Source organism: Notothenia rossii, assembly GCF_949606895.1.
Source record: "Notothenia rossii genome assembly, chromosome: 7".
NCBI lineage: Eukaryota > Metazoa > Chordata > Actinopteri > Perciformes > Nototheniidae > Notothenia > Notothenia rossii.
Window position 1 is genome coordinate 9,349,921 of NC_136905.1, and position 27,846 is coordinate 9,377,766.

Sequence of the window (27,846 nt, forward strand, 5' to 3'; positions counted from 1 at the left end):
TCATTTCTTGAGCTTTGACAATTTTAAGCCTTTTAAAAGTATATGCTTTTTTTATAAATGTTTACATGGATTGATCTGACCCCCCCCCCCCCCACCACCCCTTAGAGGAATTCATCCACAAGAAAGCACACTGGACGCTGCACTAGGTCAGAAACCATTTGGACAAAATGTCCTCTCCATTAAAGGCAGCTCATTGTGGAATAGCCTCCCAAGTGAGATGCGGGATTGTCCCACTCTCAATAGCGTCAAAGGTCAACTCAAAGAATGGTTGAGAAACAAACAGACATGCGACCACCGCTAAATGCACTTTAACACAGGGGTATCTCCTCTGGCTCTTTATCTGTCGTTGCTGCTATAGTGTACTGCCATGTGGTAAACACTTGTGTATGCTGCTCTTGCTCTTTCTGCATATCATGTATTTTGTTTTTGCTATGTTTGTAAAATGTAATTTTCTTAAATGTTCTATGTGAGGGACTGCGGGTGGAAATTAACTCAAAGCTAAATCTGGTACCGTTACGCTTGACACATTTGAATGTTTTAAGTGTTCATTACTGTGCATTGTCCCTACCAAATAAACGATTAAATAAATAATAAAATAAATAACTGCCTCATACTTCAACGAGCAACAATAGCAGCCACATTCTGTTCACAGCTGGTTGTAAGAGCAACACGTGGGACTTTGGTGTCGGTGACGTGTCCCTGTGTTCCTGGGTGTGTTTGTGTATCTCTGTATGGGTCAGGGGTCATTTCTCAGTTCTCCGGAATAGTTTTTTTTTTATCTGTGATTTCATCCAAGAAATCCAAACTAAAGGTCATGTTTTCCCTCTTGACTGAACTCCCTAAAATACATTGTATCCCTCTATTTCGGTTGTGTACAAGATGTCCTTGTTCTGCTTTGTTAAACATTAGCATGTCTTTACTCACACAGCACATGCATGGTGCTTCATAAACATTGCTCAACAGACAAAGTCTAACATGTAATTGTAATGTAAACTTGGTGAATAGCGAGTAATATGATAAGCAATCATTTGATGAACACAATTGTTCTTATTGAGTTATTGTTTAATGCTAGGCTTGTGACAGTTCCATGTTTTAGATACGATTATATTATATTCAAGTTCATTGTCATTGCACAGAGTAAAAGTAGTAGTGAAAGTAAGACAATGAAATGCAGAATTAAACCAGAAGTGCAAAAGTAAGGACATTTCTCCTTTATTTGTTTATTATTGTCATTTGTTTTACTTTTAGACAGAATAAATGGAGGAATTCAAAGACATCGTGCGCTCTAATCTTCTAAGGCCAACATTATTTTTATTAAATCGATGTATTGTTACTATTTAGTTGTACTGCTATTTGTTTGGAATGAAGCAAAGCAATAAAAGTAAAAACCCACAATTTAAAAAATGTGTTATCATTTTTATAATCTTAGGTTGTGTTCCTTCCACTGTCTCTCCGTACATGATCTGCCAATTAGGTTAAAGGTCACAGGGCGTCGCAAGATGAACATCCAATAGGAAGAAAGCCCACTGTCACAAGGACAGAGTGATCTGGGAAGGGGCTGTCTGTGGCTTTTAAAAGAACCATGTGAGGGCCAAGCACACAGGAAAGCAAATGACAACTCATTGCCTCTGAGTAGAGTTGGTTATGACAGTCTGACAAACAGAGGCTGACAGGAGAAGAGCCACATCTGACCGTAAAGATGAGGCAGTGACAGGCGCACAGAGGAAGAACAATCAGACAACAACTACCTTCCTCTCTTTCCTTCTCCCCATGCTGTCATTGCTTTCATGGAAGACAGGGGACAGCGAAGGACAGAGGCTTGAACTCAAAGCTGGTAAACACTTTCACTTTTGTCTCTTCCAGCTTTTACTGCAGTTGCTCTCCATACCATCATTGAAATACCAGCATCAGCCTGTGGGTACTTTTTGGCACTGCATGCGGGCCCTGCAGGACTCACTATATATCTTTATGTGTCGCTGGTGTTGGTGGTAGTGCATGACTTATTAATGCCTGCTCTCATCCATCTTTAATGTGGAGAGACAAGGAGCAGCTTAATGACTGCAGGGGGATTACAGTGACCACTTGTGTCAGTACCACAAGAAGGATGATGCTGAAACACATGGCTCCATACTGACAGTTATATGTAGGTAGTCGGAACAATTGCTGATGCACGACAGACGATACGGACAGCAGGTGAGATATGTTTTTGTTGTGGCAGCTTTATTGTTTGAATATAATCTTACATCAACGTCTTCACTAGTCTAAGGCATGTTGAACTCTCTCTGAGGAAGCTCTCTATTAAATTGTAGTGGTTCATATAACTCCTATCATTTGATATACTCCCTGCAGTTGGTCATCGTAATGTGGCTTCATTATCATTAAGCAACTTTCAGAGGAGCTTCTGCTGATCCAGGGCTTCATAAAGTTCACTCCTTGCTCACTCTGTCAACATAAGGCCTATTAGCTTTCCCATCCGAGAGTCCTACCCCCTGCTCTAATTAGGAATGCAATTTTGAATGTTGGCTGCTCGCCCATGGGCTGCTATAGCCGGTCCTGCAGCAAAGCGTTTGGATGGCTGCCGCTTGACCAAAGGCACTCGTTGTGTCCCTTTAAGCCACATACGGCTGATGCTGTTCATGCACTCGGCTCAATGTGTATTATTTATAGACGTTCTTTGTTCCTCTTGGCGTTTTATTCTGATGAAATTAGAAGATTTCTTTGCACATACTGTTTCCTGTGTTGTGGGGTTGAGAACATCCAGTGCCTAATCCGCTGAGTCTTAGAGAAATCTTAATATTGAGCAACAAGCCCAGGACTGTATAAGTGTGGGATTGTCATTAGCTGCTGAATTACTTTTGAAAGTGACGCATGAAAAGTACTGTAGACTTCCTTCATCGATCCTCCATGATTTATGTGTGTTGTTAAAGATAGCGTAATATCCGTGAGACTCGCATTTACTCGTATTGTGTTCCTTTCTTAACACATCTGTAATCTTTGAAACTCTAGGATAACATCCACCCATAAATGTACGGAGTTACAAATATAGTTATTCAGGCCTCCATCTATTATCTACCAATCAGAGGGTCAGGGGGTTCAATCCCATCCCCCCGCAGTCAACTTGTTGAAATGTACTACGGCAAGATACCTTACCCCAAATTGCTGTACATCTCTGTTTGGTTTGGAACACTCTATAGTGTGGAGACATATGAAGACAGCTCAGGATTCCAGTAAATGTCCTTTTGGATAAACACAACATTAAAATGATCTGAGCCCCCAATGATTCAAAGACAGACAAAGTAACTACACATCTCAAATCAAACCTTGTCTTGTGATGTTTACAGTTAGGTTGGGGCGCTATATTTCTAGCTTTTTCAAATGAAGGGATGGCTTTGAAGCAGTAATGCGCTCACTATGGATAATTACTTCAAACAACGCCACTATTAAACATCTTAACTACTGTATAGCAAAATGTACATTCTGTTTCCGTGATGACTTTTCCTCCGAGTCATGGGATGAGCTTACTGTACGTGTTTTCTTCGCATGATCGAATCGATGTGAAATGAGGCCTTGAGCTGCTTTATTAAGCGTCGCCAGAATACATAGAACTTAATGTTGGAATGAAAAGTGTATCCCCGCTACAGTGCTGATCTGTGCAGTCCGCTCATTTGGTTCTGCTGATTTGTTTCAGTTTATTTCAATACCCCAGGGCCAATACATGTCTCCTACATTCAATGGTACATTAAGCGTGCTCTAGATGGCTACATTACACACACAAATACACACGGGGGGGGGGTTTCCTGGTTGCAGGTAACTCTAACTATTTGGCCCGTGATTATATAAATGGAAACGGGTTACTTGAATACAGATATTTGAATATGCGAAAGAACTGCATGTTTCTATGTTTTCATTCATTTCTGGAATGTGAGGCCCAGCTCTGTAGCTCGCGGGGTTAAAGTCGGGTGTGTCCAGATGATGAGGCATGTTTTCCTGCAGAGGGGAAGAAACAGGCAGCTCCTCACTCCAGTAGCTGAGTGCTGAATGCAAAAGCGAACAGTGTTCAAGTTTTCCAACTTCAAAATTTGTTTTGAATAAATCTTTGTGATATGATTCACTTATCCCTTGCTTATATTTGATATGTAGCCAATGAGAAACGTGCCAAAAAAGGGCGTCTAGTGGAGTGAGAAGCACAGAAAGGTCAGTCACGGTGATTCCTGTGTGCAGGAAGTCGTCTGGCTGATGAATGTTTCTCTCCAGATGGCAGGCAGTTGTGATTCCTCTTCACAAACTGAAATGGCCTCTCCCATTACTCTTTCCGAATGGCATGGAATAGCAGAATAATTGCGCGATAAGGGCTCCCATTATTTCTTTGACCCCCCGAAACAATATTTCACTTTCGTAGAATCTTTGTACTATTTCCACCTCCACATCCCAAGATGCTGCTTTGTTGATCTGTAAAAACCACTGTGCTGTTTTTAATTTCATATTTGTATTCGTAATGCTTTATTGAAATCGCCTAAGTTAAAGTTTTAACAGCAGAAGTTTGAAGAGAGGTGTTTGCTATTATCAAGGACACCTGCTGTCATTTGGGATGTTTATTAGAGTTAATCATTTAACTGAACTGATGGTTATTTTCTATGATCTCTCGATACATGTGCGTCAGTCAGCCTTGCTAGATAATTAGGTAACACCCATTCTTAAAAAAACGAATATTCTCTTTCCCCTTGTTCGCTTCTCGCCTAAAATTCCCACTTTCTCATCTATTCAGAAAGCACTGCTGCCTCTGTCTCTTTGGGTTGTAACCTCTGTGTGTCCAGCAGCTCCTCTTCCCCCCGTCTCTCAGCGTGCCGTCACCCTATACAGTAAATACCAGCTTGTTCTCCGGCTCATGTGTTGTGGAAACAGAGGTCTCCGGTGACTTGACAGCAGATCTCAGTCCATCAGGGACACAGAACCAGATCCTTGTTATGCTGCATTAGGACAGGGGTATTGGCACACTTGATGAACACGCTCCGCTGTGTGTTTCCAGCTGTACACACCTCCCTTTGGGACTCTTATGCAAGTGTGTTTGTGTTTTTATTCAGTGTATGACTAATCAGTGGTTGTTCTCATCAGCATGACGTCAGCGGAGGGCCTCTCCTCCTGCTTCATGCATGTCTGAACAGGTCTTGGTGGATTTTGGCTGCTTAGCCCAACATTACATCGTTTAATTTCAAGGCTTGCTTAACACGTTTCAATCAATGAGCTTCTGTACGCCAGGCTACTGGGGATTAGTTAATAGAAGTAAGAGAACATTAGGATATATCCAATGATATCCTACCTTTTTTACAGTGTCTACATGATAATGGAGAGTGGGGGTGTGGTGCAGAATAAGCATCAGGGTGCTACTTTGTATGCTTGCAAGACCAGCTGACAGTCGAGTTTAACAACTATAGGCAAAAAGGTCTTTAATTTAACAAATGCATAGGGGTCAGCAAGGTGGAATATTTGATGGTGAGATCAGAGATTGTTATGGGACACAAGCCCCTATGTCAGTAATCTGCTAAGTGAACACTTTCCCACCAGAATACATAAAGAAACACATTAATAATCCTTGAAATGATTACTATGCATTTGACTTACATCGTTACATTAGTGCGCCGCAATTAATCAAAGTTTGATCAAAGTTGCAAAAGGGACTGGATATTAGTGCAATATCAAAATCACAATAGGGCTGCACGATTTTGGGAAAAAAATCGAATTGCGATTTTTCGGACAAATATTGCGATTCGATTTGCGATATTTGTTTTTAAGCGACCCAACGGACGTAAAATGCGGCCATATCTCCAGCTAGGAAGTTCGCATCAACGTGCTCCCGTCTCTAGCACCCCCCGCAGCCCGAGTTACGAGTGAAAGAACTAAACTTACATGAAACTTCCGTTGGGTTGCTTTAAAGTCAAGCTTCAGTTTAAGATTCACCCTGTAACAGAAACAAGTGATGGAGCATTACTAACCTGACTCAGACGATTTGATTCACCAAACCATCCAGGAGAGCTCCATTGGAAGCCATTTGGAAAGGGCAGGCACTTTCAAAAATACTTGGCAGGTGATTGGATCAATCTGTCCTTCTATCATGGGCCACTTCTGATTGGTTAACAATGGCTGCTACATGTGGAGCACAGCACTTCTGATTGGTGTGGATGACTGACACACAAGAAAAAAAAAAAAAAAGTTAAAAAAAATCGCAGGCTTTGCGATTTGATAATCGCATCATTTCAAATCGCGATTTCGATTTAAAATCGATTAATCGTTCAGCCCTAAATCTCAGTAAACACATTAATTGGTCAAATATGTGAAAATATAATTCCTGAATTTTGTATATTTTTAGGAATTATATTATATAGACTTATTATAAAATCCATGTTTGGTACAGATCTTTAAAAAACACAGCACGATCTTTTTAATATATTTTTCATTGATAATCTTTCAAAAATGATAATTCCCTCCAACTTCGCGAGTCATGTGGCAATTGTTATGCCATTTAAAAAAAAAAAAAAAAAAAAAAAAAAAAAAACATATTCGCAATTAACACATTTTTCCCCTAAACCTACGTTAAAAAGTATTTATTTTAGTTTTCACCCTTTGACCTCTTCTTTCTGTCCCTGTTTTTAGTGATGGACACCAAAGCAGTGTTTTCGGCGCTGCACAGCGTCTGCGATGAGAACGCAGAGTTCTTCTCCGGAGGATCCAAAGGCTCGCAGGGCGATGCGGCGCGGCGCCTGGTGGACACCATGAAGCTCATCAAGGACCACGCTCGCAGTCTGGAGCCCATTATCTCCGGCTTCACTCAAGTTTACCATCACTTTGACTTTGACCCACACATACCCGCCAACGGCTATCGCTCACTGGTCAAGGTAAGCAGTGGCATGTTTTGTGTGCTTAAGTCTTGGATCTGTGTTTTTACATCTCCACCCAGTGCAGCTGTGAGAATAATAAGCCCCCCTGCCGCAATACATCCTTATCAATATTCTCTCCACACTGTGGGGAAACTGCTTGATATCGCTTTGTTTCAAGGTGAGCCCATTTGTTTTACAGATTGATTTTATGTTGAAAATCAGGTTAGATAAATTCCTCCAGCTGCAGAATATCTACCCCCTACTGTACCCCACTGTACTTCGTCTTCTACACGTATCGACGAAACATCATGACCTTCGGTGGCTGCAGCCCACCGCATTGAATGAGTCTACCAGAGCAGAAAATGAATGCTGCTCTGTGTTCTTACCTCTTGGTTTCCACATATATAATCCTACTCATTCCCAAAGTGCTACTCAGACTAATCTGCAAGACCATTTTTAAAGCTTCAAGCCTTTCACATGCTTTCTTTCAGGCACGCTACCATACATAGTTTATTTTCCTTCAAGCTTAACCAACAGAAACCTAATTACAATTTCAGCAAACCCAGAAGACATGGCTCTTTAATGATTGCACAACTTAAAGAACTATGATTTGCTTTGTTGAAAAGCAAAAACGACATGGGTCGATTTTAGTATAGGAATATTAACCTTGACTTCATCATTCATTATTCAAAGAAACGTACACATAGAATTTCAGCGTAAAAATGCCATCCTTTTACATCATCATTTATTTAGTTTCTTATAGTTTCTTTTTACATTTTTTAATTTTATTTTCAGGTGGGACAACACAACAAAACTTAATAAAACCCACAAAATAATAACAGCAAGTAACGACACAAACAGCAACAGTAGCAACCTAGTACTCTTATTCTTATGGTTTAACTTAACTGACATTGCCATGCTGGTTTATTTTGGCATAAGGAGAGTGTAGCATCTTGGGGGTAACGGCCCGTCCACACACAGGCATGAAAAAAATCTTTCAAAGCTTCGCCCATTCACTTAAATGGGGTGACGTAGAAGATTTTTAATCTTCGCCGAACTGCATTGTGGGGAGCTGAGCATGGCTTTGCAAGCATCGTGAGCATCAAAAGTTGAGCAATGTTCAACTTATGATGCTCCCGATGCTTTCGAAGCTGGCATCGGCCAATCAAATCCTGTTTATGCAAATCCCGCCAGTCGCGTTGCTCGCAAAAAATCGCCAAGCTTCAGACACGCCCACCTCCAAGATTTTTCAAGATTTTTTTCATGCCTGTGTGGACGGGCCGTAAGACTTGCTATTTTTCCTCCATTTTAACGTTACAATCTTCCTCATTTTGTAGGTTGTGCGCTGCTGCCTTCTCCACATCATCCAGAAAGGGCGCTACATCACCGCCAACCGCCGCAGCATCTTCTTTCGAGTGGCACACAACGCGGGGGAGATGGAGGCGTACTGCAACGCCCTGTGCCAGCTGCGCGCCCTGCTCTACCTGGCTCAGCGCATGCTGCACGACAACAGCCATGGAAACCTCTTTTTCAAGGATGAGAGCGGCCTCAGTGAGACCTTTGTCCGCGAATACACATCCATGCACAAGGGCTGCTTCTATGGCCGATGCCTCGGCTTCCAGGTGAGAAAAGCCGCATGGTGCAGGGGAAGCTGGCAAGAGTGACGAATGGGGAGGCTTAGAAGCAGCAGTGCCTCAGGCTGGATGAACTAGAATTGGCTTTTTATGTGAAGAAAAGTAGGACACTCGGAAGAAAGAGAGGCAGGAAGTACTTCAATGTTCACAAAGTAGGAACTGCAGGTAATTCACTTTTAGAAGGATATATATTATAAAGACAACAATACAAAAGGAGCTGACAACAATAGAAATAAAACGTCATGAAAAACCACTTCAATCCAATTCTGGCTTACCACCTACAGACAAGCACCTGAATGCACCATCTACAGCTCTGACAAATATACTCTTATGTTACTGCCTTTGTTAGGTTATGTAGCTATCAATTTTTTTTTAAATAATATGAGAGTAACAAGCTCCCAAGTCTGCCATTGCCTGTCAATCAAAAGGATATTCTGTTTGGAAAAAGAACAAACCTGTGGATGTGTGATTTATTTAAAAGAAAATGCCAGGGGCTGCATTGTACCCAGACTAAAGCGAATTGACCCCGATCAGAGAGCTGTCAGAACTGTCATTTGTAAAGCCAGGAAAGATTTGCAGATCTACAAAATGACTCATGCTGCCTAAACCTGCAGTTAAACTAAAGTGAGTGAATCATTTAAGATGGACAGAGGGAAGGCTCTTCTTCACAAGAGTCTCTGTTGATCCTAAAGACAGAGGCTAAGCCCTCAGCAAAAAGACGAAGTGGAAAACAAGTGATGAAACCTCCCTCTGCATCAATTCATTATGTCTAAAACTCTTCTGATATCCCGTCGTCTCTGCTCAAATGAAAGCAGTTTTTAGTCTAGAGTACATCTTAAATAGATTATGTAATATAATGAATAATCTGTCTCTGTTTTTATCCGTCCCTCCAGTTCAGCCCAGCCATCCGGCCGTGTCTCCAGACCATCGCTATCGGCCTCGTGGCCTTTGGAGAAAACTACAAACGCCATCAGTCAGGAATAGGTCAGCATCAAGCCGTCTGCAGGGGGCCCCCCCTCCCATCACCCAGTCACTGTATTCTCATTCCTCCATCGTACTCGTCCGCACGCCTCTTCCACATTGCTCCATGGCCCCTGACTGTGTTTCCTTTTTGATGTTGTGTGCTTGGATTGTAGAGGCCCTTTCATCCTCTTGAGTCTCGAGGCCGAACTGGGGGGGCTTCTTCTATATTTCAGAATGTTTTGAACGTGCACAAAGTTATGTACAGAGATAGAAGTACATACAGATATTTTAACTGCAAACACACGTAAATATTTAACATTTCAAAAAGGACTCTGATGGTCTCTTGTGTTTTGTGCTGCACCACAGTGGAGGCAGGAGGTATTGCACCATATGGTGAGTTTGCTGGAACCCCCCCCCCCACCCCCCACCACCCACCCCTTCACGATAGTCCTCTGCAGTAACAAAGACTATGTGAATAAGTTGTTTCTATCCTAGAGCTCCTACTCTGCAGTAGCTGTCCTGTGTCTGTAGTTTAATTAAAGAGTGGTACAGTTTGAAAGTGCTTCTCCTTTCCTTTAGTGCCATGCCATATCATCTTCTGTTTTAAAATTAGCAGCAGCACGGTAGACTTCCGTGTGGCAGTAACATTATATGGCTGTGCGTACCCCAAAGCAAATGTACTGTGAGTTTGACCACAGTTCTCATCTTTCTTCTGCATTCTCAGCAAGTTAGTTTTGTGAAGTTGTTTGATATGCTTTCACCTTTTAATGTTCCTTCTTTCCTGCCTTACTTTCTCCTGGTTCCATTTCATCCTCATGAATTATTCTGCGCTTTTGCCTGCAAACACTTCCATTTTCACTCACTCCCACGTCCGGCATCCACATCCTTCTTTTATTTCCATTGACTTTGAACTCTAAACCCCCTTTCTTCTCTTGCATTACCCCGTCTCCTTTCTCTTATTGTTATCCCCTCCTCATTGTGCGTCCTCTTCCTCCCGTCCTCAGGTGTAGCAGCCAGCTCTTTATTCACCTCAGGGAAGTACGCCATCGACCCAGAGCTGAGAGGGGCGGAGTTTGAACGCATCACCCAGAACCTGGACGTCCATTTCTGGAAGAGCTTCTGGAACATTACTGAGACCGAAGTCCTGTCGGTGAGTGGACTGATAATGCTTCTTTACACACACACACACACACACACACACACACACACACACACACACACACACACACACACACACACACACACACACACACACACACACACACACACACACACACACACACACACACACACACACACACACACACACACACACACACACACACACACACACACACACACACACACACACACACACACACCAACCATGTATACATCGCTTCAGGGGACATTACATTGACTTACATGCATTTCCTGGAGACTCGTCCTAACCTTAACCATAACCAACACATGACTAACCCTAACCAAGTCTTCACCCTAAAATGAATGATTCCCCTTATGGGGACCTCCAATATGTCCCCATAAGGGATGCGAGTCCCAACACGTGACTGTGTAAACAGATTTAGGTCCCCACAAGGATAGTAATGCTAAGACACACCCACACACACTCTCTCCATCTGTAATCTACCCATGTTGTCCCTAACCCATGCACACAGAAAAGCGCATTGCCCTGTTTTTAATTTAAAAACTCTCTCAGGAATATTTTACTTTCCTCCAGTAGTAGTACCCTTCCATCGTTATGCCTTTGGCCTATAGGCTGTTAGTAATAACAGAGTGGAATTCAATTTATTCAATGGGGTTCATGATTTATTCATGCAGTTATTCTGTCTCTCCATTGACCCCACTCGCTCTGTAACTTGCACTCCACTCTTTCTGTCTCTATTTTAACACGGATATCTTTCTTCTTTTTTCTTCTTCATCCTCTCTCTTCCTCCAGAGACTTGCCAGTATGACATCCACTCAAGTTAAGGTGAACCGGGCTCTCTCTGTGCCCCCCGTGCCCTTTGACCTCCCTCTGGCGGCCAATCAAGGGGCCTCTGTAACCATAGCTCCTCCGTCAGCGCACATCGGCAGCGCTCCAGTTCAGATGAGGCTCATCTCCTATGACTTGCGTGAAGGACAGGTAAGACATTCATTATTCCACTCACACTTTAGTGGCAGAGTTGAAAAAGCAATAAAAAGAACTTCTTATTGTCACATCTTATGCAAAACCAGAATATCTCAGTCTTTGCTGTGCACTTAAACTACTTCCTGGTTGGCTGTCTTAGTGTTAGGTATTTGTTGCATGACCTAGTTTGTGACAGTTTTCCTCCACTGGCTCTTTTTAAACCACTTTGCATTTACCAGTCATGCAAATAGAAATATTCTAACGATATGTAAAATCATATCTGGTATTTCTTTCTCCGCCCAGGAGTAAACGACAGCCTGACTCATCCTCATGGACTTAATCCCCTTGATTATCTCTCTCTCTATATGTTTCTGTCACAGGATTCACACTCACTTCTTTTCCTCCCTTATTTATTCTCTCAGGAGACTCCCTCTCTCCCTCAAAGCTTGCACTCCTTTTGTTGTAACTATATAAGCTATCAACACTCTATAGAGAGGCGAAGTCCCTCCCTTTCCGGGGGGGCTCAATGGGACCTTATTTCGGAAAAAGTATGTATTGAAGTCAATGGAGAGAGAAAGATTATCTTTTGATCCTGTTTGAATTGTGCCACGAATTACACATATGACGTTTGTCAGTTTAAAAGATAATTTTGGAAGTCAAAACCGCTCAATGAACTACATCTCCCATCTCGCACCACACACCAAGACGGCGTCACGTTGGCACATTACACTTCTTTCTTTCAGAATGAGGCGGAAAGTATTAAAAGAGGTGAAAATCACTCCAAGTCTGTGCATGTTGAGAGCTGTACATACACACAAGGGGAGTTAGTCGGTTCCGTAAGAGCCAGCATGCGGGACCGGGATTCTGGGATTTGTAGTCTTTCTAGTTGCATATTTTTAATAGTCTTATATTTCAACAGTTTTAAGACAAACTGTGACTTTTTTGACATTTTGAAATAATTGTTTAAGATTGACAAACATCATATGTGTAATTTGTGGCACAATTCAAACGGGTTGACTTCAATACATGCTTTTTCCAAAATAAGGTCCCATGGGTCGGAAGTAGAAGGGTGGGACTTCGCCTCTCTATTCCCAGCATTGATCAAACCACAACAACAAAAAAGTTTCCTTTTTTAAAGTTTCAAATTACAAGTGTGCATCGATGGAAACCCTCCCTCGCTCCCTGCCACATTTCCTTTGCCTCCTTGTTTCCGTTAATGAATGGGAATTAGTGTGCGTTCATGCAGGCACAGGAGAGGCTGGCAGAAAGCTGCTGCAGCACAGCAGTTAGTCCTCCTCTCCAAGGAGCCCTGTTGCTCACACCAGCAATGCTTTTTGTTACCAATGAAAACAAGGCTTTGTTTCCAGTATACAAGACACACATAATGTGGACGGTTATCAGTGAGGCCACCGTCATGTGAAGTGATTTATTTCTCTCCTTTTGTTGATTCCTTCCTCACCTCTCTCTCCAGGACAGCGAGGCTCTGCTGTCTCTCGCCCGTTCTGAGGGGGGCGCCATCTCTCTGTCGCTGGGGAAGACCAAGCGCCTCCCCCCGTCTTCCAGCATCCTGATCCACTTCCACGGAGGAGGATTTGTGGCCCAGACCTCCAAATCCCATGAGGTGAGATGCTGCTCTGCAACTCTCTCTAAACCTTCATCGATCCGTGTAGGGGAAACATAGGTGTTAGAGCGGCACGAACAAGATTGGAAACGGGATAAGAGAGTTAAGAGTTCACACACAGATGACAAGAATAAAGAGAAGGGAAAGTGTGTCGCAGTGGATAGAGCCTTGGTGTTGGGATAAGGGGGTCACAGGTTCAAACCCCACTGCAGTCAGCATGTCGTTGTGTCCCTGAGACACTTCACCCCAAATTGCTCCTGTGGGGATTGTCCACTGTATTGAGTATGTAAGTGGCTTTGGATAAAAGTGTCTAACATGTCATGTAATGGAAAGGAAAGTAGGTGACAGTATATCTATCCTCTTACCTAAAAAGCAATATGATTTGTTTCATTTTTCAAGGAAAACTGAATACAAAAGATGTTTCACATAATTATATGTTGCTGTAGTTTGACTCACATCTGACCTATGATGATGTTTATAACACAACAGTAATGCAGGGAACAGTGGTACATGTGTGATTTAGCAGATACAGATGCAGATGCTGACACCACTTCACCTCCATCATTTGAAACACCCGGCATTTCCACAGTGCTCCTCCAGTTCACTTTCTCATCCCTTCATCGCTTCACTGTCTCGCTCTGTTTTCTCCAACTAATTGAAATTGAACCCCATCTAATGAAAGTGTTGAGACGGGCGCTAGTTGACAGCAGGGGAGCCGAGGAGTTAGCAGGCTGATTCTCCCCCTTTGTCAACATTGTGACATTTAATGAGCTGTTAAGCTAATTCATTTGTAAATAATGGCTGAAAACGCAGGAATATAGTTTTATAAATGGAGATGCTAAGCCACAGAAGGTGCACACACACACTCTCCCCTCTAGATCTACTTTAAAGATCACACAAACACACTTATAAGTTGTCTTAAACAATCGGTACCACTTTACAATAAGACGTCCTTTATGAAGGATTTCGAATGAGGTTGTAAACACTTTATTAATTAGACCCTCCAGAAAAACGAGGGCAAAAATCCTTGATTATGCGATTAAACATGCAGGGTTTTTATGTGATTTTATGAGGTGAAATTATGGGAAGTTGTGAAAAAGAATAGATTTTTTTTCTTATTTATTCTCTCTCACACACAACCTGCCACTAACGTTAAACCCCTTTCCTATTCAATTAAACACATTCAATGTTTATTTATTGTAATGGCAATTGGGCTATTTTAATCACGCTCTCTCTCACACACACACACACACACACACACACACACACACACACACACACACACACACACACACACACACACACACACACACACACACACACACACACACACTTACTTTTCTCCGCCTCATTCTGTTTTCATTTACTCGTTCGTTATCTGACCAGCTTCAATCTTGTAAGCTACTCACTTCGTTTCTTGTAGCCCTCGTAAGGGTTGTGGAGGTTGATGCCTCAGTGAATGTGAGTGGTTTCTTGTCCGCAGCAGCAGAAAGCATTTTCTAATGTTTGAATGAATCAAAGTGGGTCGTCACCGTCGATTTTCTCTAAGACTTATGCTCCAACACACAGTTGCACGGGGTGCAGAATAGTTTCCCCCCACTTTTGTGAAAGACATCGGGGTACTGCTTTGCCCGGTCTTTAGCACAAATGTTCGTCGGTAAATGAGATGGATCAGATTATTTCATCTTGATGTTTTCTTTCTTGTGTGAGTTCCACACGTTCACTCTACGGTGTTGTTTACCTTCTGTGATGCGCGAGCTGACGACGTCGCGTCTTCATCATCATCACTACTTCACGTCAAGACGAGTTCACTTTTTTCTTCTCAACTTTGTGTGGAAAAATGCTGGTATTATGCGGCCTTTTAAAAATCTGCGCCATTTTGCTGATTATGCGGTAAATTCTGCGATCGCAGAATCGCGTTTTTCTGGAGGGTCTAATTAATAATTAAGAACCATTTATAAACCAGTTCTAACATAGTTTCCATACGTCAACACAGGCTCACTATTTGGCAAGATGACTAAGCCTTATATTGGTTACTTAGCGAGAATCAACTCAATGAACAACAGATACCAAGGATGCTGGCTGAGGAAGGAGACGAAGTAAGCTAGGTAGCCAATATAAGGCTTAGCAGTACAGATAGATGTGGGCTCACTATTTGGCAACCGGTCACAGTCGCCCTGTTTATCTCATGTCTTATAAAAGCTTATTAATAATTTATAAAGTGTTCACAACCCAATTAATAAATGAAATGCAAACTATTTGTATAGCCTTTATAAGGGTAGTCTTATTGTAAAGTTGTACCAAAAAATCTCTCCAATGCTCTAACAGCCTTCAAAACATGTATTTTATCATAGCTTTACGTAAGTAACAAAATATGAAATCATAGTGAGAGAAACTATTCAACCTCCGTGATTCACCTTGATGAGAAGGATGATTTAAATACAGTTTGTGCACCCAGCTCTCCTTCACTGATCTGGTCATCTGTGGCTGTGTGTGGTCTGTGTGTGGCGTCAGGCTTCTTATAGCCTCTGTAAGACAGGATTCTGTGAGATCGCCAAGGACACAGGCATTCTTGGTCTGCAGCTGCGTAGCAACCAGAGGAAGAGAGGGCGAGCAATCACAGACGGGGGTGAACAGAGCTGTCATGTTGAATTAACAGAGAACTGTACGACCCCGCAGAGAAAGATTACCCGGAGCACCAATGGAAGACTTGTCAGACCATCATTCTGTCTTTTTCTTCGGGGCTCGCCTTTTTATTACATCCTCGCTCTCAACCTTTCTAATACCTCACAAAATCCTTTTTCTTCACCTAGTGTCCTTTTCTAACATCCCCTTCCTGTCTTATTCAAGCAATTTGAACCTTCCTAATATTACTGTGTGCTTTCTGCTCTCTTCATCCCTGAGGCAAGGCCAAGGAAGAAAGAATAGAAAAATGAAAAGTTTCTCAGAGGGCGGGGGCCTTGCTCGGCTCATTTATCCTTTCCTGTATCCTTCCTCGACCCCTTTCTCTCCTGCCGGCTGGGCGAGATGGAGAGTTGGACTTCAGTGGCTGGAGCCGTTGGTGCTCTCAGAGCCCAATTATGCTGACATCACAGGAATGGATGTGCTGGCATCTGTGCATTTAGCAACTTGGGCACACACACACACACACACACACACACACACACACACACACACACACACACACACACACACACACACACACTCCCTGTAGAGGTATTAGCCTGCAGATTAACACCTCTGCATGTCTTCCGAAGAGTTGGACTGCAGCTCCCATTATTCCCGCTTTGAGAACTGATCTGGCTTCTTCTAAATTGGTGTAAGAGTGTTTTTCGTCTTTGTGAATAGGATGTGTGTGGATGAGAAGAGTTTTCCAGCCTTGGTCCCAGCTCATTAAAACACACACATACCTCTTCTCTTCCTTGTGGGACATTTGTTGCGGTTTCCTTTTACGCAGGCAGATGATGAACTGTCTGACTGCCGCACCTGTCAAAGTACTCTGGCATGTACTGACTTGTTTCCACACATACACACCTTTGGAGAACCTTTGCTGATTCTCACACACACCCACTCTGACCTGAACAGAGCGTGTACTCCCTTGTCAGCGACCTCACTCTGAGCTTTCTTATGACAAGTGCGGCTTTGAGGCGGCACGGCTTGATGCCGGAGCGACTACTTTTCAGCGTGAGTCACTGGTGGGTGAGGCAACATTCAAAACATACACTCACTGTGCTTTTCCTGGCATTGTGAACGGAGAGCTGTCACTTTCAGCGCCAGACCTGTCACAGCTAGTCAGAGAAGGTGTTGGGAGAAGATAAAGATGGACGAGGAAAGGATGGATGCTTTTGTAGAAGGAATATTTTGGCGTGACAAGTTTGGCTGCCTTGCTTGCATTTGAAGGTCATTGCTTTGCAGCTGTGGACTAAAGCACTTGCCTTAGGTTGGCATAAGAATAGTAAACACATAATCAAAGTGTAGCAACGGGAAGAAAGGAACACTCAGTATTCTGACAGTGAGTTTGTTTTGGTAGACACTCCCTGTAAATCCACACCATCACCTTGTCTTTGTCTTGTTCCTTCCCACCCAATACACTAGGACATGTTGGCATCGTTTGTATAACCAACTGAAGAAACCAAATGAAGGTGACAGTGAGGGCAGTGCTCATTCTTTCATTGTCTAGACCGTGAGCCACAAAGCAGACCGATGACATCACAGGGCCATTTTCATAGCTTGTTATCCTTCCTGAAGTATCTTTCTCCCATCACACTCATACCTCTGTGTCTCATCTCCTCTGTGTTTTGGACCGCTGCTCTTGTTTCTCACAAACAACATATTATATATCAGCTTTGAAACCCAGTGTTTTTCTATTTATAATTTCGCCCCTCTAACTTATGTCTCCTGTGTCCTGCAGCCTTATCTGAAGAGCTGGTCCCAGGATCTCGGTGTCCCCATTTTGTCCATCGACTACTCTCTGGCCCCCGAGGCCCCCTTCCCCAGGGCCCTGGAGGAGTGTTTCTACGCCTACTGCTGGGCTCTGAAAAACCACCACCTGCTAGGTACACACACACATTACATTTCATTTAGCTGACGCTTTTATCCAAAGAGACTTACAATAAGTGCATTTGGCCAAGAAGATACAACCTTGAAGAAAACAGAATCATAAGCACATCAGGTTTCATAGAGCCAAACACTTCAAGTGCTACTCAACTGGCTTTAGATAAGCCAGTCCTTAGTTAGTATGTAAGTGCTTAGTTATTATGTAAGTGCTTAGTTAGTATATGAGTGCTTAGTTACTATGTAAGTGCTTAGTTAGTATGTAAGTGCTTAGTTAGTATATAAGTGCTTAGTTAGTATATGAGTGCTTAGTTAGTATGTAAGTGCTTAGTTAGTATATAAGTGCTTAGTTAGTATATAAGTGCTTAGTTAGTATGTAAGTGCTTAGTTAGTATATGAGTGCTTAGTTAGTATATAAGTGCTTAGTTAGTATATGAGTGCTTAGTTAGTATGTAAGTGCTTAGTTAGTATGTAAGTGCTTAGTTAGTATATAAGTGCTTAGTTAGTATGTAAGTGCTTAGTTAGTATATGAGTGCTTCGTTAGTATATAAGTGCTTAGTTAGTATGTAAGTGCTTAGTTAGTATGTAAGTGCTTAGTTAGTATGAGTGCTTAGTTACTATGTACGTGCTTAGTTAGTATGTAAGTGCTTAGTTAGTATATAAGTGCTTAGTTACTATGTAAGTGCTTAGTTAGTATGTAAGTGCTTAGTTAGTATATAAGTGCTTAGTTAGTATATGAGTGCTTAGTTAGTATATAAGTGCTTAGTTAGTATATGAGTGCTTAGTTAGTATGTAAGTGCTTAGTTAGTATATGAGTGCTTAGTTAGTATATGAGTGCTTAGTTAGTATGTAAGTGCTTAGTTAGTATGTAAGTGCTTAGTTAGTATATAAGTGCTTAGTTAGTATGTAAGTGCTTAGTTAGTATATGAGTGCTTCGTTAGTATATAAGTGCTTAGTTAGTATGTAAGTGCTTAGTTAGTATGTAAGTGCTTAGTTAGTATATGAGTGCTTAGTTACTATGTACGTGCTTAGTTAGTATGTAAGTGCTTAGTTAGTATATAAGTGCTTAGTTAGTATGTAAGTGCTTAGTTAGTATATGAGTGTTTAGTTAGTATGTAAGTGCTTAGTTAGTATGTAAGTGCTTAGTTAGTATGTAAGTGCTTAGTTAGTATGTAAGTGCTTAGTTAGTATGTAAGTGCTTAGTTAGTATGTAAGTGCTTAGTTAGTATGTAAGTGCTTAGTTAGTATGTAAGTGCTTAGTTAGTATGTAAGTGCTTAGTTAGTATGTAAGTGCTTAGTTAGTATGTAAGTGCTTAGTTAGTATATGAGTGCTTAGTTAGTATATAAGTGCTTAGTTAGTATGTAAGTGCTTAGTTAGTATATAAGTGCTTAGTTAGTATGTAAGTGCTTAGTTAGTATGTAAGTGCTTAGTTAGTATATAAGTGCTTAGTTAGTATATGAGTGCTTAGTTAGTATAATATAAGAGCTTTTTATTTAGTTTTTAGTTTTTTCATTCTATTGCTCAAAGTGGAGTCGAACGAGATGAGTTTTCAGTCTGAAGAAGATGTGTAAGCTTTCTGCTGTCCTGATTTCAATGGGGAGCTCATTCCACCATTTTGGAGCCAGGATAGCAAACCCACGTGTTTTTTGCTGATGGGAACTTGGGTCCCCCTCGCAGTGCGGGTGCAGCGAGCTGTTTGGCTGATGCAGAGCGGAGTGCACGTGCTGGGGTGTACGGTTTAACCATGTCCTGGATGTAGGAAGGGCCAGATCCATTCACAGCATGGTACGCAAGTACCAGTGTCTTGAAGTGGATTCTAGCAGTTACTGGAAGCCAGTGAAGGGAGCAGAGGAGCGGCGTGGTGTGGGAGAATTTAGGAAGGTTGAAGACCAGACGAGCCGCTGCATTCTGGATGAGCTGCAGAGGTCGGATGGCACATGCAGGCAGACCAGCCAGGAGGGAGTTGCAGTAGTCTAGGCGTGAGATGACGAGAGCCTGAGCCAGAACCTGCGTTGCTTTCTGGGTCAGCTGGGGACGTATCCTCCTGATGTTTGCAGTGAAGGACAGTTTGTTATCTAGGGTCACACACATTAGCGTTAATATCAGACTCCTGGCTTTTCTGTTTTACTCCCATGTACTTTTTGGGACTACTTCTCAATGCAATGGGAAGCCATGTGCAGTTGAAATGCTAAATGCATTAGGCAGGTAGAAGTTAGTTTATTAGACTTAATGAGCAGACAAAGCTCACTCCTTTCAGAGTCAGTGGACTGCTTCTGAGTGCATTTACCAATTCCCTGCAGCTTTCAAGAGGAATCGTTCATCACTTTGAAAGTAATCATGCTGCAGCGCCATGTTTTGCACTGTACCCGTTGTTCTGTAATATAACACAAATTGTGACGCTAAGCATTCAGGCTGACAACAAAAGACATCTGGTTGTTTTGGGGTACATCCGCCCGCTGAAGCACGCTGTGTCAAATTAACAGTGATCGCAGTGCTGTGTTTGTGTTTTAGTACAAGAAGACATTATCACTGCCATGAGGCGGATAGCAAGACACAACCAGCTCCAAGCAGCCCCACATTCAGCCGTCTCACGGTCCAGAAAAGAGATTCTGCTACTTTATGGGCCGCACTGCTTTTCTTGCTCCACAGTGGATTTGTAGAAAAATACATATTTTTCTCGTCTCCTTTTATTTTGTGTGCCATTTCCCCATTTCCCCATGGATTTATGTTCTTCCTTTGTCCTCACCTTTATCTTCACCGTCCTGTTTCATCTCTCCAGGCTGGACCGGGGAGAAAGTGTGTCTGGCTGGTGACAGTGCGGGAGGCAACTTGTGTGTGACGACGACGATGCGCGCGGCTGCCTTTGGCGTGCGGATGCCAGATGGCCTGGTGGCCGTGTACCCGGCCACGCTGCTGACCGCCTACGCCTCGCCCTCCCGTCTGCTCACACTTATGGATCCCCTACTGCCGCTCAGCGTGCTCTCCAGGTGTCTGAGCGCCTACGCAGGTAGTGGTGCAAGTGTGTTTGTGATTTAGAAAACAAACTAAATAAGGTGTGTTCTTTAATCTGGTAGATTTTAGGTAAAAAACAATTGTTTTGGGGTACCTGGCTGGCGCCCCCTAGCAGCGACGCGCATATTTTTTTTTGTGCATGTAAATGGTCTGCAAAGGATAAAGCCCAGAAATTCCCTACCACATAGTGACATCACTATGTAATATTCGCGCTTCTATTGGCTAGCTCCAACGTGATAGTGCTTGGTATTTTAAGGGGCGGGACTTCTCAAAGCGAGTTGACCAATCACAACAGAGCCGGCCAGCTAACCAATCAGAGCAGAGGGTGAAAACAGGTGCTGCAGCACAGGCAGTGAGAAAAAGAAAGACCTTTTTAGAACATTAAAACATGGAAACATGGAAACATGTCGCTGTAGAGGCTCAAAATACAAATATGAACCCTTAAGTAATCATTATAGGGCCCTTTTAAAAATAATAATGCTGACAAACTATCTGTGTAGCATAAATAAAATGTTATTAAATTGATATTTATATATACTTTTTTTTTGCCATTTCAAAAAGAAAACTCAAAGCGATGTTTTATGATATGCAAAGTTTACAAACAGCTGAAACAACTAATTGATAAGAAAACTTCAATCTATTTTGTGTCAATTCAGCCTGCATGTCTTTTCGTTTTAGAACAGTTATAATTATCTTATTAAACATAAAACAAGTTCTGTTCTCATCTCGGATCTCCCTGTTCACTTGCTCAATTCCTTTTTCAGCACACAATGTGTATATTATACATTTTTAATCATAAATCTTTATGGATTTTATTCTAACCGTGCTGTATCATGTCTGAAACACCCTCCCTAGCCACAACTCAACTTATTAGCATATAGATTGTTTTTCATGCCTTGTCATTAATGCAATGTAAAAAGCAGGAGAAACTCTTACAAGTCATTTGATACATTGTAGTCTCAGGAGAAGAGGAGGGCTAAGGAGAACTAGTAAATGGCCAACTATGCCAAATCATTCTGACAGAGATACTGTTGACCCTTTGTCGCTGTCAATAATGAAGTCTAACACTAATCACTTTCTATTCACTCGTTCTGTCATCCCTATGTATTGCTCTCTGTGACACAAATGGCTGTATTTTCTGTGGTTTTCTTTATCTTTCCTATTTTTGCTTATCTGTTTCTCATTTGGGCTTATTGAAGAATAACAGAAATGCTGTTCTCTCTGTTTAGCATCCATCTTTCCCCTGATGAGTCTTCCTATGTCTCCTCTTCCTCCAGGCAACCAGCCCCAGACGGAGGTGCAGGTGGAGAAGGGGAGCCAGCTGAGTCTGGTGAGGAGAGATACGGCTGTGATGCTCAGAGACCTCCGACAGGGAGCCTCCAACTGGATCCACTCTCTGCTGGATTCCAACCGAGCCGCCGCCCCCGCCCCCAGCTCGGCTGAACAGGAGGCGCCACCAAGTGCCGCCGGTATACCCCCGACTGTGTTTCACTGTGTGTGACTGTGTGTGTCTGTGTGTGACTGTGTGTGACTGTGTGTGACTGTGTGTGACTGTGTGTCTGTGTGCGTCTGTGTGCGACTGTGTGTCCGTGTGTGTTTGTGTGTGTCTTTGTTTCACTGTGTGTGACTGTGTGTCTGTGTGTGACTGTGTGCGTCTGTGTTTCACTGTGTGTGACTGTGTTTCACTGTGTGTGACTGTGTGTGTCTGTGTGCGTCTGTGTGCGACTGTGTGTCCGTGTGTGTTTGTGTGTGTCTTTGTTTCACTGTGTGTGACTGTGTGTCTGTGTGTGACTGTGTTTCACTGTGTGTGACTGTGTGTCTGTGTGTGACTGTGTGCGTCTGTGTTTCACTGTGTGCGTCTGTGTTTCACTGTGTGTGACTGTGTTTCACTGTGTGTGACTGTGTGTGTCTGTGTTTCACTGTGTGTGACTGTGTGTGACTGTGTGTGACTGTGTGCGTCTGTGTTTCAAAGTGTGTGACTGTGTGTGTCTGTGTTTCACTGTGTGTGTCTGTGTTTCACTGTGTGTGACTGTGTGTGACTGTGTGTGACTGTGTGCGTCTGTGTTTCAAAGTGTGTGACTGTGTGTGTCTGTGTTTCACTGTGTGCGTCTGTGTTTCAAAGTGTGTGACTGTGTGTCTGTGTGTGACTGTGTGTGACTGTGTGTGACTGTGTGTGTCTGTGTTTCACTGTGTGCGTCTGTGTTTCAAAGTGTGTGACTGTGTGTGTCTGTGTTTCACTGTGTGTGTCTGTGTTTCACTGTGTGTGACTGTGTGTGACTGTGTGTGACTGTGTGCGTCTGTGTTTCAAAGTGTGTGACTGTGTGTGTCTGTGTTTCACTGTGTGCGTCTGTGTTTCAAAGTGTGTGACTGTGTGTCTGTGTGTGACTGTGTGTGACTGTGTGTGACTGTGTGTGTCTGTGTTTCACTGTGTGCGTCTGTGTTTCAAAGTGTGTGACTGTGTGTCTGTGTTTCACTGTTTGTGTTTGTGTGTGACTGTGTGTCTGTGTTTGTCTGTGTGTCTGTGTGTGTCTGTGTTTCACTGTGTGTGACTGTGTTTCACTGTGTGTGACTGTGTGTGACTGTGTGTGTCTGTGTTTCACTGTGTGTGACTGTGTTTGACTGTGTGTGACTGTGTCTGTGTTTCACTGTGTGTGTCTGTGTGTCTGTGTTTGACTGTGTGTGACTGTGTGTGTCTGTGTTTCACTGTGTGTGTCTGTGTGTCTGTGTTTCACTGTGTGTGTCTGTGTTTCACTGTGTGTGACTGTGTGTCTGTGTGTGACTGTGTGTGACTGTGTGTGTCTGTGTTTCACTGTGTGTGACTGTGTTTCACTGTGTTTCACTGTGTGTGTCTGTGTTTCACTGTGTGTGACTGTGTGTGACTGTGTGTCTGTGTGCGTCTGTGTTTCAAAGTGTGTGACTGTGTGTCTGTGTTTCACTGTTTGTGTCTGTGTTTCACTGTGTGTGTCTGTGTTTCACTGTGTGTGACTGTGTGACTGTGTGTGACTGTGTGTGTCTGTGTTTCACTGTGTGTGACTGTGTTTCACTGTGTTTGACTGTGTGTCTGTGTTTCACTGTGTGTGACTGTGTGTGTCTGTGTTTCACTGTGTGTGACTGTGTGTCTGTGTGTGACTGTGTGTGACTGTGTGTCTGTGTTTCACTGTTTGTGTCTGTGTTTCACTGTGTGTGTCTGTGTTTCACTGTGTGTGACTGTGTGACTGTGTGACTGTGTGTGTCTGTGTTTCACTGTGTGTGACTGTGTTTCACTGTGTTTGACTGTGTGTGTCTGTGTTTCACTGTGTGTGACTGTGTGTGACTGTGTGTCTGTGTGCGTCTGTGTTTCAAAGTGTGTGACTGTGTGTCTGTGTTTCACTGTTTGTGTCTGTGTGTGTCTGTGTTTGTCTGTGTGTGTCTGTGTTTCACTGTGTGTGACTGTGTGTGACTGTGTGTGTCTGTGTTTCACTGTGTGTGACTGTGTTTGTCTGTGTGTGTCTGTGTTTCACTGTGTGTGACTGTGTTTGTCTGTGTGTGTCTGTGTTTCACTGTGTGTGTCTGTGTGTCTGTGTTTCACTGTGTGTGACTGTGTGTGTCTGTGTGTGTCTGTGTGTGACTGTGTGTGACTGTGTGTGTCTGTGTTTCACTGTGTGTGTCTGTGTGTTTCACTGTGTGACTGTGTGTCTGTGTTTCACTGTGTGTGACTGTGTGTGACTGTGTGTCTGTGTTTCACTGTGTGACTGTGTTTGTCTGTGTTTCACTGTGTGTGTCTGTGTTTCACTGTGTGTGTCTGTGTTTCACTGTGTGTGTCTGTGTGTGACTGTGTGTCTGTGTTTCACTGCGTGTGTCTGTGTTTCACTGCGTTTGTCTGTGTTTCACTGTGTGTGTCTGTGTGTGACTGTGTTTGTCTGTGTTTCACTGCGTGTGTCTGTGTGTGACTGTGTGTGTCTGTGTTTCACTGTGTGTGTCTGTGTGTGACTGTGTGTGTCTGTGTTTCACTGTGTGTCTGTGTTTCACTGTGTGTGTCTGTGTGTGACTGTGTGTGTCTGTGTTTCACTGCGTGTGTCTGTGTTTCACTGTGTGTGTCTGTGTGTGACTGTGTGTGTCTGTGTTTGTCTGTGTTTCACTGTGTGTGTCTGTGTTTCACTGTGTGTGTCTGTGTGTGACTGTGTGTGTCTGTGTTTCACTGCGTGTGTCTGTGTTTCACTGCGTGTGTCTGTGTTTCACTGCGTGTGTCTGTGTTTCACTGTGTGTCTGTGTGTGTCCGTGTGTGACTGTGTGTGTCTGTGTGTGACTGTGTGTGTCTGTGTTTCACTGTGTGCGTCTGTGTGTGACTGTGTGTCCGTGTGTGTTTGTGTGTGTGTTTGTTTCACTGTGTGACTGTGTGTGACTGTGTGTGACTGTGGGAGTCTGTGTGTGACTGTGTGTGTCTGTGTGTGACTGTGTGTGACTGTGTGCGTCTGTGTGTGACTGTGGGAGTCTGTGTGTGACTGTGTGACTGTGTGCGTCTGTGTGTGACTGTGTGTGACTGTGTGTGTCTGCAGGCATGGGAACATTAGAATAAATGTCTTTGGCTTAAATAAGTTTTTACTTGCCAGATACTGCATTTATTCTGTTGGACAACAGGAGGATTCTGAGCCTCAAGGCGCCCCCTTGATGCCCCTTTAGTTGGCTTGCTTAGTTTGGCCATTTTTTTCATACCAATGGGATCGTGATTGTATTATTTGATTCCATAGAGACTCACATTTGAGCCAAATGTTATTTGACATAACATCAGACAACACCAAAGAAATGGGGTGCTATTAAGGTCATTTTCAGGGAGGGAGTGTCGGAGAGAAACTCCCTCTGGAGGGAACTTTAGGATTTAAGCCTTTGGAGACCATTTACATGCACAAAAAACTATAGAACAATACAGGAGAGGGAAAACCCCAAATGTATCTAAATCTACTGTATTTCTTTAACCAAATCGCACACCTTTAGGCTATTCTACGTGATTTTGTTTTGATAACTGATGTAATATTATGTACCTCCATATACCACGCCTTCGCTAAAATGTTTGGAGCCCCACTGTCTGCAAAGCTCTGCCATAGATGCAATCTGCCCGGGTCTTTCATTACTGTGTGTGTGTGTCATATTTTCAGCATCATCATTTAAGTCAATTATGTGTGTAACAATATCAAGTTCATTTACAGTCCGTATGGATGAGGGTTAATGACATGGATCCCCTTTATTCAGCTTTCAACTGTCCAATTATCACTTTGTCCCACCTTGTTGCGTAACCACACTGTAACCCATTCCTATCAGTTCACGTCTTCGGAGCAGCGGGGCTTTGACAGTAATTGTTAATTGTAGCCTCCGTAAATCTGATGGCGAATCCTAATTTCCCTGGTGTCCCCTTAGCCAGGTGACACCCCCCCCCCCCCCCCCTCCCCCCCAGCTGAAAGCCCAAACTAATGAGAATGTCATTGGTGGGAGTACATTATTAAAAGGCCATCATGGTGCTGAGATGCTTCATTATGGGAGAGATGGGAGATCGGTAGCACTTTGTGGAGATAGCCGCCATGACTACAGCTATGTTTTGACGGCTCGGGGCGGGCAGATGATATCGCCATGACAGCACTGCTTGATTTCCCTCCACCCACTTCGCCTCTCTCCTTCCTGATACACTTCAATTTGCATTTTGAGGCTTTTAACAGTTGGCTGTCAACCAGAGGACATATGATAAGTAGAGACGGAATAAGTCAAAGTGATTGTGTGTTTCTTTTTGTGTCATTTCTTTCCGGTCCTCCAGCTGCAGTTGACCCCACGTCTGTCCTTTACACACACCGTCAAAATTACTTTCTGTGTTAATGGATCTTTTTAATGAAGCTTTATTTTTGTCTGGAACATTTGCAATTTTGACTAACTCCATGTTCCCCTCTCTCCGTCTTGTTTCTCAGACACAGTGAGGAAGAGTATTTCAGAGGCGTCCTTCTCCTCTCCTCACGCGGACCCCCCTGTCGCCTCACAGACCTCCGACTTCCCCTCCAGGAAATTATCTGTGAAGAGCCAGACTTGCCAGGAGTTGGGATCCCACAACGACTCCACTTCTCAGTGTGCAGCGCTGCTCCCTGACAGCACTGTACGTCACGCTTCAACATGTTTACATTGAGATTAGCTCGCTCTCAGTGGATACTCTTATCCTGAAGAAGTTAACAGCATTAAATGTCTACGGGCTTTTAAAGAACACTTGGCTCTTACTGGGGGACTGTTTGATGATAATTATAGCACCTATGATCAGGCTATCTCTCCCCTCATTAGATGGACTTAAGACTGAACATGTGATCAGCATGGAGATACTTTGCCCCCGATACCATACTGCGTTATATACCCTGCAGCCACGTTTGTTTTTGATCTTGATGATCTCAGCCTAGATGAAGTCACCCATGCCTCATTGACAGATTGGGCTGTGAAAAGCTGACTGAGTATCAAAGCTTTTCTTGGGTGTGCGGCGGGTACCAGCCAGGTATTGCTGATTATCCTCGCATGTTTTTTCACACAGGCAGGCTGGATTAGTGCCTTGCTTGTGAAGAATAGTATTGCAGGGGTGACGCACGATTTTAAATATGCTTTTCCTCCTTCAAATGGGGATTGTTCAGCCAAGACTCTCAGGCACCGAGCCAAGGTTTTCAGATGATTTCCACAAGGACAAAGTCCTCTGTGTGTATATGCAATGGAGTTTGCCTATTTAATATTTCACTCCTTATTATTGTCCTTGACATTACTTTCTCCTTCAGTGCAGTTTCTCCACAACTAAATACTTTTTACTCTCCCCTTTCCTGCAGCCAGAAGATGTGCATTTCTTCTTATCCAAGGAGGCAGACCCCTCCATGTCCAGGGAGCTGTTTTCAGTGGCCATACCTCCCCCTGCTGGAAAGGAGGGGTCAGAGCTGGAGCACCGCAGGGAGTTTCCCCTGGGCTTTGAGCCCCTGCGCTCAGAGCAGCTAGCCACCATGACGGTGGACACTTCTTCTGTGGTTAAAGATCCCTTCTGCTCTCCTCTGCTGGCTCCTGACAGCATGCTGAAAGGCCTGCCCCCTGTGCACATAGTG

The 27,846-nt window shown here is 43.3% G+C and overlaps 1 protein-coding gene across 2 annotated transcripts in view; it reads left to right on the top strand.

The window, feature by feature from the left end:
* Nucleotides 1-27,846, top strand: part of lipeb (lipase, hormone-sensitive b) — a 36,352-nt gene that overhangs the window by 3,798 nt on the left and 4,708 nt on the right. The window contains exons 1-12 of one of the 2 annotated variants that reach the window (XM_079692104.1): nt 1,608-1,834; nt 6,649-6,890; nt 8,210-8,494; nt 9,400-9,490; nt 10,474-10,619; nt 11,406-11,591; nt 13,048-13,197; nt 17,609-17,753; nt 20,532-20,759; nt 22,042-22,233; nt 26,695-26,876; nt 27,580-27,846. In XM_079692104.1, coding sequence (XP_079548230.1) covers nt 1,771-1,834; nt 6,649-6,890; nt 8,210-8,494; nt 9,400-9,490; nt 10,474-10,619; nt 11,406-11,591; nt 13,048-13,197; nt 17,609-17,753; nt 20,532-20,759; nt 22,042-22,233; nt 26,695-26,876; nt 27,580-27,846 — 2,178 coding nt within the window. In that variant the 5' untranslated portion in view covers nt 1,608-1,770. Of the gene's footprint in view, nt 1-1,607; nt 1,835-6,648; nt 6,891-8,209; nt 8,495-9,399; nt 9,491-10,473; nt 10,620-11,405; nt 11,592-13,047; nt 13,198-17,608; nt 17,754-20,531; nt 20,760-22,041; nt 22,234-26,694; nt 26,877-27,579 lie in introns of those variants that run through there. The other variant, XM_079692103.1, reaches the window with a different exon arrangement.